Source organism: Balaenoptera acutorostrata, chromosome 11 (genome assembly GCF_949987535.1).
Source record: "Balaenoptera acutorostrata chromosome 11, mBalAcu1.1, whole genome shotgun sequence".
NCBI classification, from domain to species: Eukaryota; Metazoa; Chordata; class Mammalia; order Artiodactyla; family Balaenopteridae; genus Balaenoptera; species Balaenoptera acutorostrata.
Window position 1 is genome coordinate 89402156 of NC_080074.1, and position 13302 is coordinate 89415457.

The following is a 13302-nucleotide window of genomic DNA, read 5'->3' on the forward strand; positions in this document are numbered from 1 at the left end:
TAAAAGTATGTTTCTCATATCATCCTGTCAGTAATAGTGATCAAGCATTTGAGTACCATAAAGTCAGGAGTTTTGCAGATTTGGTATCTATGTTGCCAATTAAATCAATTTAGCATTTTAGGGTTCTGTTTAACTATCAGGAACATTAGGAAGTTGGAAAGTTGATTTCTAAAGACTCCCCCAGTTTAAAAAAGTTCTAGAATTCTATGAAACAGAATGCATGTTTGTGTGAGTGTGTGTATGTTTGTGTGTGTTTGTAAAATATGAATAATACTACTCAGATAACGAGAGCAGAAAATTATACTACCATCTCGGAGACATTTTGAGTGCAGGAAAGTTCTTTCAGACAAACTTTAACATTTGCAAAACAATGAATGGTCCTAAGGAGAGCTTGCCTGTAAAAAGGTCAGCTGAACCTGAAGGTCAAATTGTAAACATTAGATGTATATTTAAAATAAAGTCACCAAGGAATTCAAAAAGTCAGGAGATCAGGGAGATTTCCTAATGGTAGACTAATAAGGGCAAACCTGTGATCTGTGATAAACTCAACCACCGTGTTTCCTGGAGAAGACCAGACTTTGATTTTTGTGAAAGAGAAAATATTACAGAGGCGTATCAAATATTTCAGGCATATCAAATATTTCACAGCAGAATACTTAAGAGCATTGTATGAAACAATTAATAAAAACAACTAATAATATTCATCAGATTTTATTCATCGTTTTTAAGGAACAAAACCATTATAATATATAGCTATATATTATAACTTTATCTGCTCAATAAAAGGTCAGTGTTTATATCACACTATCTTCAAATATGATTATATATCTCCCTAGTTTAAACCCCTCAGTTGTTGAAATAGGGAAGCTTAGTCAGACCCCAGCCCATCTCTCTAGTAAAAAGTCCTGCTCAGCAGAGTGACTAGTAAATAAATAACAAGTAATTAAGAACTAGGTTTTAAGTTAAAAACTCATAATCATTATTCACAGGAAAGGCCCCCATATCAATTTCTACAGCAGACCTTCCAACGCTCACAGTAGGTTTAGAAATTCAGTGAAACAGCAAAACACCAAATTATATATATGAAAAGTTTTCAAAAGTTCCACATACGAAATGAGTCATAAATTAGTCTTTGGTACAGGATCCACAGTCAGTGTCAGTGAGCTCTGACTCAGGCAAGTAGACATCGGGGGGAAATGAGAACAAGGATAAAAGCATTTAACTTTTATAAAAGCAGAAAGATTAGAACTATTTTACTCAAAGACATGAACTGAAAACGTTTTTGGTTAATAGCCGATTCATAGGGACCTTGATGTTTGTTTATGTTTTGACTTAAATGTATTAGTTAAAATAGCATGGCAACTATTTTCAGCCAGCATATGAATTTTCTGAGACTCTCCATGAAGATGTTTCAAAATTCATTCTTATCGGTCCTGCCATTGGTCAATCGTCTCCTCAATGATAGTGATTGAATACCTAATGCTTTAGATAAAAGGGGGATGGGCATTAGTTTTCTTATGTTTAGACCTCTCTTTTCTTGATAGCAATGGGATTTCCTAGATGGGAAAGTGAGGACAGGGCTGTTTGGGATTAGAAAATGGTGAAGAAAGCCACAGACAATTGTTTGGTGGATTTTAACTCTTTCCTCTGACCAAGTTTTGAGCTGCTCAACTTCAATTATAGGGGATCGCAAGGCCTCTGCTATCCTCTCCCTGTAGTTTTGCATACTTGGTTTCCTCATTTAGGAATCCTATCTTCTCACCTCTAAATAGTATTCAAATGTTAAGTGCTACCCCTATGGGAAATCTTACTATGCTCTAAAATAACAACAGCATTACTACTAAATAATAACAATAGCTGAAATTATTGAGCCCTTTCCATATGCCAGACACTTTTCTAAACATTTGATGTGTGTTAGCTCATTTAATTTTCCCAAAACTTAATGAGATAGGAAACATTTCATTCCAGAGTTATTTTTCTCAAACATAGACTATGTCTTTACCATACCTCTAACTGAGCCCTTTCAGTGCTTGCCATTGTATTCAGGACAAAGGCTGAATTTCTAGCCTTGCCTTCAGGGACTTCTGAGATCTGGTCCTATTACCAGGATGTCTCTCTATTACGTGTCCTACATTCTACACCCAATGCTATAGTCACATCAGATGTCCTGCTATTTTCTGCACATACAGTTTGACTTTATATATTTGTTCTTTGGGGCAACTAAATTTTTCAGTCCAAAATAACCTTTCCCCAGATTAAACTTTCATGCCTCAGTCCAAATGTCATTTTATTTATCTAATCAACTTAGAAATACAAAGATTAATAAGTCATGTTCCTTGCCCTTGAAAATCGTACATTCTAGAGGTGATACTGGCAATATGAACACTTGCATAAATATGAGATACTGTTCTCTCTCCTTAGCCAGGATGAATCAGACCCTCTCTGATCCTGTACCCTACTCAGACACTTACTCATTTCTGCCCAATTTTTACCTGCTTTCTCATTCATAAGCTCTTTGAAAGCAACAAAAGTATGTAAATTACTAAACAAATGTACGCTGAATGAGAGATTTGGTTGAATGAATGAGACCAGCCACATAGAGCTGATCTAAGCATGCCATACAGAGCCTTGATTCAGACATTTTCAGAGAGATGGTTGCAAATATTACAGTCAAGAAAGAATGCTCTAGGAATGTCCCTGTTGTAATCTCTAGAATCATCTAATGAGTTTCTTTTAGTACGTTCCTCTATATGGTGCAGTCGTTATTGGGATTGCCATGTTGATTGAGCTGGAATCTACTTGATATAAAAGCAGGCAGGAGCTCAGGTGTGGAGTCAAAATGATTTGGGATCAATTTAGGGCTCTGCTAAGATACTTAATAGGAATGTGACCTTGGGCCAGTTTCTTAACCCCTAAAAGTTTCAATTTCCCCCTCCGTAAGACGAAGACAAAAAATGTGTCTCTGGTTTATGAGGATTAAATATGATATCTCTCTTAGAAGTGTCTGATACATAGACTTGAGCTTCTAATAATCTTTATTACAAAAAGCACCCCACTAATACAATGCCAGAAACTTTATATACTTTTTTGTCTTAGACACTGCTAGTTTCATATGCAGCTATAGAGACATAACATTCAGTAACTAAGCAAAATGACAAAAGCCCTCAACGCTTGCTAACTGTGTTAAGTAACTGTTGGGGGTTTGGCTTTTTTTTTTAAAGTTAAGATACCCAGAATACTGGATGATTACACAATCTAACACACCATCTAATTAAAGTAACTGTACACTCCTTGAAGTTTCACGGTGTTGGGAGTTATATAGCATGGAAAAGCATTTGTCTTTTCTCTTTGTCAGGTTTCCTTTAGTGAATAGGAAGGATAATACTTATCCTTACTTTCAGTATCAAGTTTAATGTCAGCTTTGTTTCATTGCTTATGGAAAAAATATGATAAAGACCTTGGGGAAAGGAATTAGCTCAACATTTATAAAATAAGTAAAAGGATAATTAAAATGCCAAAAAAATCAAGAGTTCTCTATGATTATAGCAAAGGGGAAATATCATTTACATAGAGGGTTAAATGGCAGTTTAGAAGCACAGATGAAGTAAACAGCACTTTTTGTAAGCATAAGTAGCTATGTGCTTTAGTAATGGGTTTAATAGAAATTTATCATTATTTCTTTTGTGGTCATAAAATTTCACACAGCCTTGAGGAAAAACAATATGAGAAATATGTGATTTTGTTTTGCTCCTGTATAAGGATCGGTGTAAGCAAATGTGTATGTGCGTGTGTTTTGTTTTGTGTTCACAGTTTAACATAGACAAAGAGGCTGGGGAAAGGCAGATTTATCACCGGTATTGCATGGAGCGTGCCTCAGTCCATTGTGCTCATGTATTCACCACTGTTTCTGAAATAACAGCAATAGAGGCAGAACACATGCTGAAGAGAAAGCCTGGTAATTATTATCCCTGAGTTTGTCACCGATCTATGAGAATTTTGTTTGAAACAAAACTGCATAAAATAATAATAAGAGGAAAAATTGCATTCACTATTACCACTCAAATCTTTACACATATTCTAATTCTCATTTTCAGTAGATTTGTTGAACACTAAGCTATATCTGGAACATACTAGTGTACAATCTGTGCTTGTCAAATAGTCTATGCTTAAAATGCCCTAGTTCTGAACTGGGTTGTCATGATGACTTCCTGTGTGTAAGCAAGCTGAGTTGATTTTTCTATTTTAAGAAAATGAAAGTCCAGAAAATATCAGAAATGTGAGTGATACTACCCTAGTCCTACATCTTAGAACATCGCCTCATTGGTCCTGTTTAGTAGAAATCTGTTGTTTTACTTCTCCCAAGATTTTCTTGTAAGTTTTTCTGGGAACTATCCCCAGACCCATCCAGAGGTTGCAATGCCAAGAGGCATGTTCATAAAACATGACACTGTCACCTGACCACAGCTGATTGGTCCAGAGGTAGACATCTGACATAAGCTGGACCAATCAGAATGCTCTCATAAGAAGGAGTCTAAACAGATGAGTCTGTTTGAATGCACTCTTGTATAACAGAAATGTCACCTTGGAAGCTGTTAGCAGTGTCCATTTTCCCATTATGTTGCATGAGATGCAAAGAAAGTTAAACTACAGTGAAGTACAATAAGAAGCAGAAACAGTTTGAGAGAGAGAGAGAGAACTCTATACTTTCCACAGTGATTTAGATCATGGTATAAACTAATTCCTGAGGCCCAGCTAAGTCTTTGCTATGAGACACTCCAGCATCTTATTAATAAATCCCTCCTTATTATACTTAGTGTTAGTAGGTTTCTGTTACTTGCAACCAAACAGTCCTAATTAATACATCCTCCTTGCTTGATTGCTGTGGTCTTGTCTCTAGCTGTCTTTCTTTCAGATACCAATTGAATATCAGAGAAAGCAGATCAAAGTTCTAGATAATTAAAAAAGAAGAATCCAAGTAATTTGAATAGTGGCAGCCTCGAGATCCTATGCTATTCTTTTTTCTTTCCAAGGGTTCTCTTGGATTCACTTTTGTTCTCACTCTCATGTCTCTTACAAGAGTTTGCTACATCAATATGCTCACTTGTTTCTTGGATCTTCCTTTTTTCCCCTGTCTTCAGTATCCTTTTCTGTGCTTACAAAAATGCTTTGTTTTTTTTCTATTCTAAAATAAAAAATTCTCTTGAAGCCACTACTCTGTCAGATGTCTACACAATCTCATCCTCCCTCCTTTTGTTAAATATTTTAGAAAAATAATCCATAGTTCTTCCACTTACTCACAGCCCCTTCAACTCTAATTTCCAACTTCCAACACTTGGTCTAAAATTGCTTTTTCAAAAGTCACCAAGTTCAGAATTCTGTAATTTTCTTTATGTTCCTTGACATTCTTTAGCAGTTAAAGGTGGCAGATACCTCTGTCATTCCTTACTTTTCATGACATTACATATTCTAAGTTTTCTCAAATATGATGCTTTTCTAGTGCCTCTAATAGTTTCTCTACTATCTTCCATCTTTTAAAAGCAGACATTCTCCATGATCAGATTCTGGATCCTGCTTTCTCTATATACTATTTTCTTAACTTCCTGTTTTCTTAAGGGGATTGCTGTAGGATAGGGGTGAAAACTGTGGACTTGTTGCCAAACTGCCTGAATTCAGTATCAAAATGACTTTGTGTTGAATATATGTCACTAGCTGTATGACACTGTGAAAGTTGCTTAAACTCTCTTTGCCCTAATTGCATAATGGAGCTGATAATACTATCTCTTATCCAGAATTGTTGCAATGATTAAATAAGTTACTATACGGGAAGAACTCAGATCAGTGCCTGGTTCACTGTAAAGGTTCAGAAAATGACAACGATTATTATTTTCTATGGATCAGACTTTTCCCAGGCTCTCACCTCTGTTTCTGCTAACTTCACTTGGAGGTTCTACTAGAACTATAAACCCCATAAGCTACTCCATTTCTGACTAGTAAAAGAATCACGCGGTGGCTCTGATTGAAATTGTGAGATCCCTGATGCTTTGTGGTTCAAGAAGGTCCACAGACTTTAAATGGATTATTAAACACAAAATTTTTCCTAAGAGCATTCTGAGAAAAAGCATCATATAGCACATCATGACTGTATTTTTTAGATTTTTCAAAGTATGTATTTTGAATTTTTGAAACTTGAATGATGCGAGTTTATTGCTTATATAAACAAATTAATCATATTTTTATAACTAATTTAATTAATGAAAACACTGAATTCAGAGCAATACCAACTCTAGAGTGGAACTGCTCACAAACTGAAGAGAGCCTTACTAATATAGTAAACATTGAAAGGATCATTTTAAACATTATTTGTAATAATTAGATTCCAGATAAATATTTTTACTCTAGAGACAAAGCTACAATTTTAATTATGTCATTACGTGTGTCCATATGATTCCATATCTATCAATGAAACATAAAAACATTTTTTGAAACTTATGTCTTAAGCCACGTAGGCAGTGGGGTGCTGGAACCAGCTCATCTTGGCTCACAAGAGCCAATTATTAAATTTCAGGAAATTTGTGAGCTGGTTGCTAAACACAGACATGATTAAAAATTAAATTATGTAGACCAGAGCAACAGCCAGCTCTACCCACCACCAGTCCCTCCCATCAGGAAACTTACAAAAGCCTCTTAGATAGCCTCATCCACCAGAGGGCAGACAGCAGAAGCAAGAAAAACTACAACCTTGCAGCCTGTGGAACAAAAACCACATTCACAAAAAGATAGACAAGATGAAAAGGCAGAGGGCTATGTACCAGATGAAGGAACAAGATAAAACCCCAGAAAAATAACTAAATGAAGTGGAGATAGGCAACCTTCCAGAAAAAAAAATTCAGAATAATAATAGTGAAGATGATCCAGGACCTTGGAAAAAGAATAGAGGTAAAGACTGAGAAGATGCAAGAAATGTTTAACAAAGATCTAGTAGAATTAAAGAACAAACAAACAGAGATGAACAATACAATAACTGAAAGGAAAACTACACTAGAAGGAATCAATAGCAGAATAACTGAGGCAGAGGAACGGATAAGTGACCTGGAAGACAGAATGGTGGAATTCACTGCTGCGGAACAGACTAAAGAAAAAAGAATGAAAAGAAATGAAGACAGCCTAAGAGACCTCTGGGAAAACATTAAACACAACAACATTCGTATTATAGGGGTCCCAGAAGGAGAAGAGAGAGAGAAAGGACCCAAGAAAATATTTGAAGAGATTATAGTCGAAAAACTCTCTAACATGAGAAAGGAAATAGCCACCCAAGTCCAGGAAGCAAAGAGAGTCCCATACAGGATAAACCAAAGGAGAAACATGCCGAGACACATAATAATCAAATTGGCAAAAATTCAAGACAAAGAAAAATTATTGAAAGCAACAAGGGAAAAATGACAAATAACATACAAGGGAACTCCCATAAGGTTAACAGCTGATTTCTCAGCAGAAACTCTACAAGCCAGAAGGGAGTGGCATGATATACTTAAAGTGTTGAAAGGGAAGAACCTACAACCAAGATTACTCTACCCGGCAAGGATCTCATTCAGATTCGATGGTGAAATCAAAAGCTTTACAGACAAGCAAAAGCTAAGAGAATTCAGCACCACCAAACCAGTTTTACAACAAATGCTAAAGGAACTTCTCTAAGTGGGAAACACAAGAGAAGAAAAGGACCCACCAAGACAAACCCATAACAATTAAGAAAATAGTAGTAGGAACATACATATCGATAATTACCTTAAACATGAATGGATTAAATGCTCCAACCAAAAGACACAGGCTTGCTGAATGGATACAAAATCAAGACCCATATAGATGCTGTCTACAAGAGACCACTTCAGACCTAGGGACACATACAGACTGAAAGTGAGGGGATGGAAAAAGATATTCCATACAAATGGAAATCAAAAGAAAGCTAGAGTAACAATACTCATATCAGATAAAATAGACTTTAAAATAAAGAATGTTACAAGAGACAAGGAAGGACACTACATAATGATCAAGGGATCAATCCAAGAAGAAGATATACCAATTATAAATATATATGCACCCAACAGAGGAGCACCTCAATACATAAGGCAGCTGCTAACAGCTATAAAAGAGGAAATCGACAGTAACACAATAATAGTGGGGGACTTTAACACCTCACTTTCACCAATGGATAGATCATCCAAACAGAAAATTAATAAGGAAACACGAGCTTTAAATGAAACAATAGACCAGATAGATTTAATTGATATTTATAGGACATTCCATCCAAAAACAGCAGATTACACTTTCTTCTCAAGTGTGCATGGAACATTCTCCAGGATAGATCACATCTTGGGTCACAAATCAAACCTCAGTAAATTTAAGAAAATGGAAATCATATCAAGCATCTTTTCTGACCAAAACGCTATGAGATTAGAAATCAATTACAGGGAAAAAACCGTAAAAAACAGAAACGTATGGAGGCTAAACAATACATTATTAAATAACCAAGGGATTACTGAAGAAATCAAACTGGAAATTAAAAAATACCTAGAGACAAATGACAATGAAAACACAACCATCCAAAACCTATGAGATGTAGCAAAAGCCGTTCTAAGAGGGAAGTTTGTAACTATACAAGCCTACCTCAAGAAACAAGAAAAATCTCAAATAAACAATCTAACCTTACACCTAAAGGAACTAGAAAAAGAAGAAAAAACAAAACCCAAAGTTAGCAGAAGGAAAGAAATCATAAAGATCAGAGCAGAAATAAATGAAATAGAAACAAAGAAAACAAGAGCAAAGATCAATAAAACAAAAAGCTGGTTCTTGGAGAAGATAAACAAAATTGATAAACCATTAGCCAGACTCATCAAGAAAAAGAGGGAGAGGACTCAAATCAATAAAATTAGAAATGAAAAAGGAGAAGTTACAACAGACACCACAGAGATACACAGCATCCTAAGAGACTACTACAAGGAACACTATGCCAATAAATTGGACAACCTGGAAGAAATGGACAAATTCTTAGAAAGGTATAACCTTCCAAGACTGAACCAGGAAGAAATAGAAAATATGAACAGACCAATCACAAGTAATGAAATTGAAACTGTGATTTAAAATCTTCCAACAAACAAAAGTCCAGGACCAGATGGCTTCACAGGTGAATTCTATCAAACATTTAGAGAAGAACTAACACTCATCCTTCTCAAACTCTTCCAAAAAATTACAGAGGAAGGAACACTCCCAATCTCATTCTATGAGGCCACCATCACCCTGATACCAAAACCAGACAACAATACTAAAAAAAAAGAAAATTACAGACCAATATCACTGATGAATATGATGCAAAAATCCTCAACAAAATACTAGCAAACAGAATCCAACAACACCTTTAAAGGGTCATACACCAGGGTCATATGACCCTGGTCATATCCCAGGGATGCAAGGATTCTTCACTATACAGAAATCAATCAATGTGATACCCCATATTAACAAATTGAAGAATAAAAACCATATGTTCATCTCAATAGATGCAGAAAAAACTTTTGACAAAATTCAACACTCATTTATGATAAAAACTCTCTAGAAAGTTGGCATAGAGGGAACCTACCTCAACATAATAAAGGCCATATACGACAAACCCACAGCAAACGTCATTCTCAATGGTGAAAAACTGAAAGCATTTCTTCTAAGATCAGGAACAAGACAAGGATGTCCACTCTCACCACTCCTATTCAACATAGTTTTGGAAGTCCTAGCCATGGCAATCAGAGAAGAAAAAGAAATAAAAGGAATACAAATTGGAAAAGAAGAAGTAAAAGTGTTGCTCTTTGCAGATGACATGATACTATACATAGAGAATCCTAAAGATGCTACCAGAAAACTACTAGAGCTAATCAATGAATTTGGTAAAGTATCAGGATACAAAATTAATGCACAGAAATCTCTTGCATTCCTATACACTAATGATGAAAAATCTGAAAGAGAAATTAAGGAAACACTCCCATTTACCATTGCAACAAAATGAATATAATACCTAGGAATAAACTTACCTAGGGAGACAAAAGACCTGTATGCAGAAAACTGTAAGACACTGATGAAAGAAATTAAAGATGATACCAACAGATGGAGAGATATACTATGATCTTGGATTGGAATAATCAGTATTGTGAAAATGACTATACTACCCAAAGCAATCTACAGATTCAATGCAATCCTATCAAATTACCAAAGGCATTTTTTACAGAACTAGAACAAAAAATCTTAAAATTTGTATGGAGACACAAAAGACCCCAAATAGCCAAAGCAGTCTTGAGGGAAAAAAACGGAGCTGGAGGAATCAGACTCCCTGACTCCCTGACTATACTACAGTAATCAAGACAATATGGCACTGGAACAAAAACAGAAATATAGATCAGTGGAACAAGATAGAAAGCCCAGAGATAACCCACGCACCTATGGTCAACTAATCTATGACAAAGGAGGCAAGGATATACAATGGAGAAAAGACAGTCTCTTCAATAAGTGGTGCTGGGAAAACTGGACAGCTACATGTAAAAGAATGAAATTAGAACACTCCCTAACACCATACACAAAAATAAACTCAAAATGGATTAGAGACCTAAACGTAAGACTGGACACTATAAAACTCTTAGAGGAAAACATAGGAAGAACACTCTTTGACATAAATCACAGCAAGATCTTTTTTGATCCAACTCCTAGAGTAATGGAAATAAAAACAAAAATAAACAAATGGGACCTAATGAAACTTCAAAGCTTTTGCAAAGCAAAGGAAACTACAAACAAGATGAAAAGACAATCCTCAGAATGGGAGAAAATATTTGCAAACAAATCAACGGACAAAAGATTAATCTCCAAAATATATAAACAGCTCATGCAGCTCAATATTAAAAAAATAAACAACCTAATCCAAAAATGGGCAGAAGACGTAAATAGACTTTTCTCCAAAGAAGACATACAGATGGCCAAGAAGCACATGAAAACCTGCTCAACATCACTAATTATTAGAGAAATACAAATCAAAACTACAATGAGGTATCACCTCACACCAGTCCGAATGGGCATCATCAGAAAATCTACAAACAACAAATGCTGGAGAGGGTGTGGAGAAAAGGGAACCTTCTTGCACTGTTGGTGGGAATGTAAATTGATACAGCCACTATGGAGAACAGTATGGAGGTTCCTTAAGAAGACGAAAAATAGAATTACCATATGACCCAGCAATCCCACTACTGGGCATATACCCAGAGAAAACCATAATTCAAAAAGACACATGCCCCCCAATGTTCATTGCAGCACTATTTACAATAGTCAGGTCATGGAAGCAACCTAAATGCCCATCGACAGACGAATGGATAAAGGAGATGTGGTACATATATACAATGGAATATTACTCAGCCATAAAAAGGAACGAAATTGGGTCATTTGTAGATACGTGGGTGGATCTACAGAGTGTCATGCAGAGTGAAGTAGGTCAGAAAGAGAAAAACAAATATCGTATATTTACACATATATGTGGAACCTAGAAAAATGGTACAGATGAACCGGTTTGCAGGGCAGAAATAGAGGCACAGATGTAGAGAACAAATGTATAGACACCTAGGGGGGAAAGTGACAGGGGGTGGTGGTGGTGGTGGGATGAATTGGGAGATTGGGATTGACATGTATCGGCTGATGTGGATAAAATGGATGACTAACAAGAACCTGCTGTATAAAAAAATAAATAAAAGGAAAAAATTAAATTATGTAAACTTACAATTAAATATTATACTAAAAACAAAATTAATACTCAAAAGACATCAATTCCTAATTATTTTACTACATTTTACCGTGATCAATACTCTCGTTTATGTCTATTGCATTTGTACGGTGGAAATAGTATGTAACGGTGTTACTTTGTATCTCTTTCCAATTCTGTATTCACATTAGTAGCTTGAAATCAGTCATGGTGGGAGTATTTACGCCATGGAGATGGGCAAATACTTCTAATAAAACATCTTTCTCTCTCTCTCTCTCTCTTTGTCCTGGAGTGCTGGATACCACTGCTTGTAGGCCTCTACGTGGGAGGTTATTCTGCACTAGAAATACAGATGTTAAAAGACCTCATTGATCTAATTCTTTAGGCTAATAAACTGAGACAATTAATTTCAAGACACATCTTTTTTTTTAAACTTATTTTCTTGAAGTATAGTTGTTAGTTTCTGCTGTATGGCAAAGTTATTCAGATATGTATATATATATCTTCTTTTTCACAGTCTTTTCCATTGTGGTGTATTATAGGATATTGAATATAGTTCCCTGTGCTGTACAGTAGGACCTTGTTGTTTATCCATTCTACATATAATAGTTTGCGTCTGCTTATCCCAAACTCCCAATCCAATTCTGTTCTCTATGTCTGTGAGTCTGTTTCTGTTTCGTGGATGAGTTCATTTATGTCATATTTTACATTCCACATATAAGTGATATCACACAATATTTGTCAAGACACATCTTTTATTTTTAATTGTGAAGCAGTGAGAAAATTCCAGAGGAATTAAAGTCATAATAATGTGGTATTCATAAACAGTCTTGCCTTCTCCCTCTTTGTGGACAGTACAGCTGCCTGACATAGAGGATAAGGATGTAGACTCCAGAGCTAGGCCGCCTTGGCTTTAAACTCCCAATCCATCCTTCCCGCACCCTTCACTCCCTTGGCAACCACAATTATGGTTATCTGACCTTAGCAGATAACCTCTCCGCAGGCCAGTTTCTTCATCTGCAAAATGGGGACAGTGAAAAGAACTTACTTCATATGGTTTAATGAAAATTAAATTAATAGGGTCTACAATAAAGTATGGCTCAAAGTAAGCCTGAGAGAAATGTTATAGAAAGAGATACATTGTAAGAGGGGTCTGTCCGCTATCCTGATCAGTAGCAAATGCCCAATTACTTAGTAAAAAATCATAAGAACAGCAGTTCTTTTTAAAATTTTTTTTCACAACAAATGACCAAGAAGCCTGGGTTGATTTTGTGGAAGCATTTCAAGGGAATAGCCTGTTAACTGTAAAATATCCTTCAAAATGATAGCATACTTATACTTCCAGCTCAAATCTCCACTGCAAAAATCTTCATTGCCATGTGCTAATTTTTTTATTCCTTTTGTTTTTACTGCTACTAAACACAATAACCCATGAATTCAACTCAGTAGGTGATTTCCACCATATACTCTGAGCAGTGTCTCTCTTTCTTATCACAGACAATATTCTGGAAAACCAAAAATGTCTC

General features: G+C 35.7%; 1 protein-coding gene across 1 annotated transcript in view; it reads left to right on the forward strand.

Moving 5' to 3' along the window:
- GYS2 (glycogen synthase 2) overlaps positions 1-13302 on the forward strand; it is a 56583-nt gene that overhangs the window by 17212 nt on the left and 26069 nt on the right. The window contains exon 5 of the mRNA XM_007194826.3: positions 3811-3955. Within this exon, the coding sequence (XP_007194888.2) occupies positions 3811-3955 (145 nt within the window). The remainder of the gene's footprint in view (positions 1-3810; positions 3956-13302) is intronic.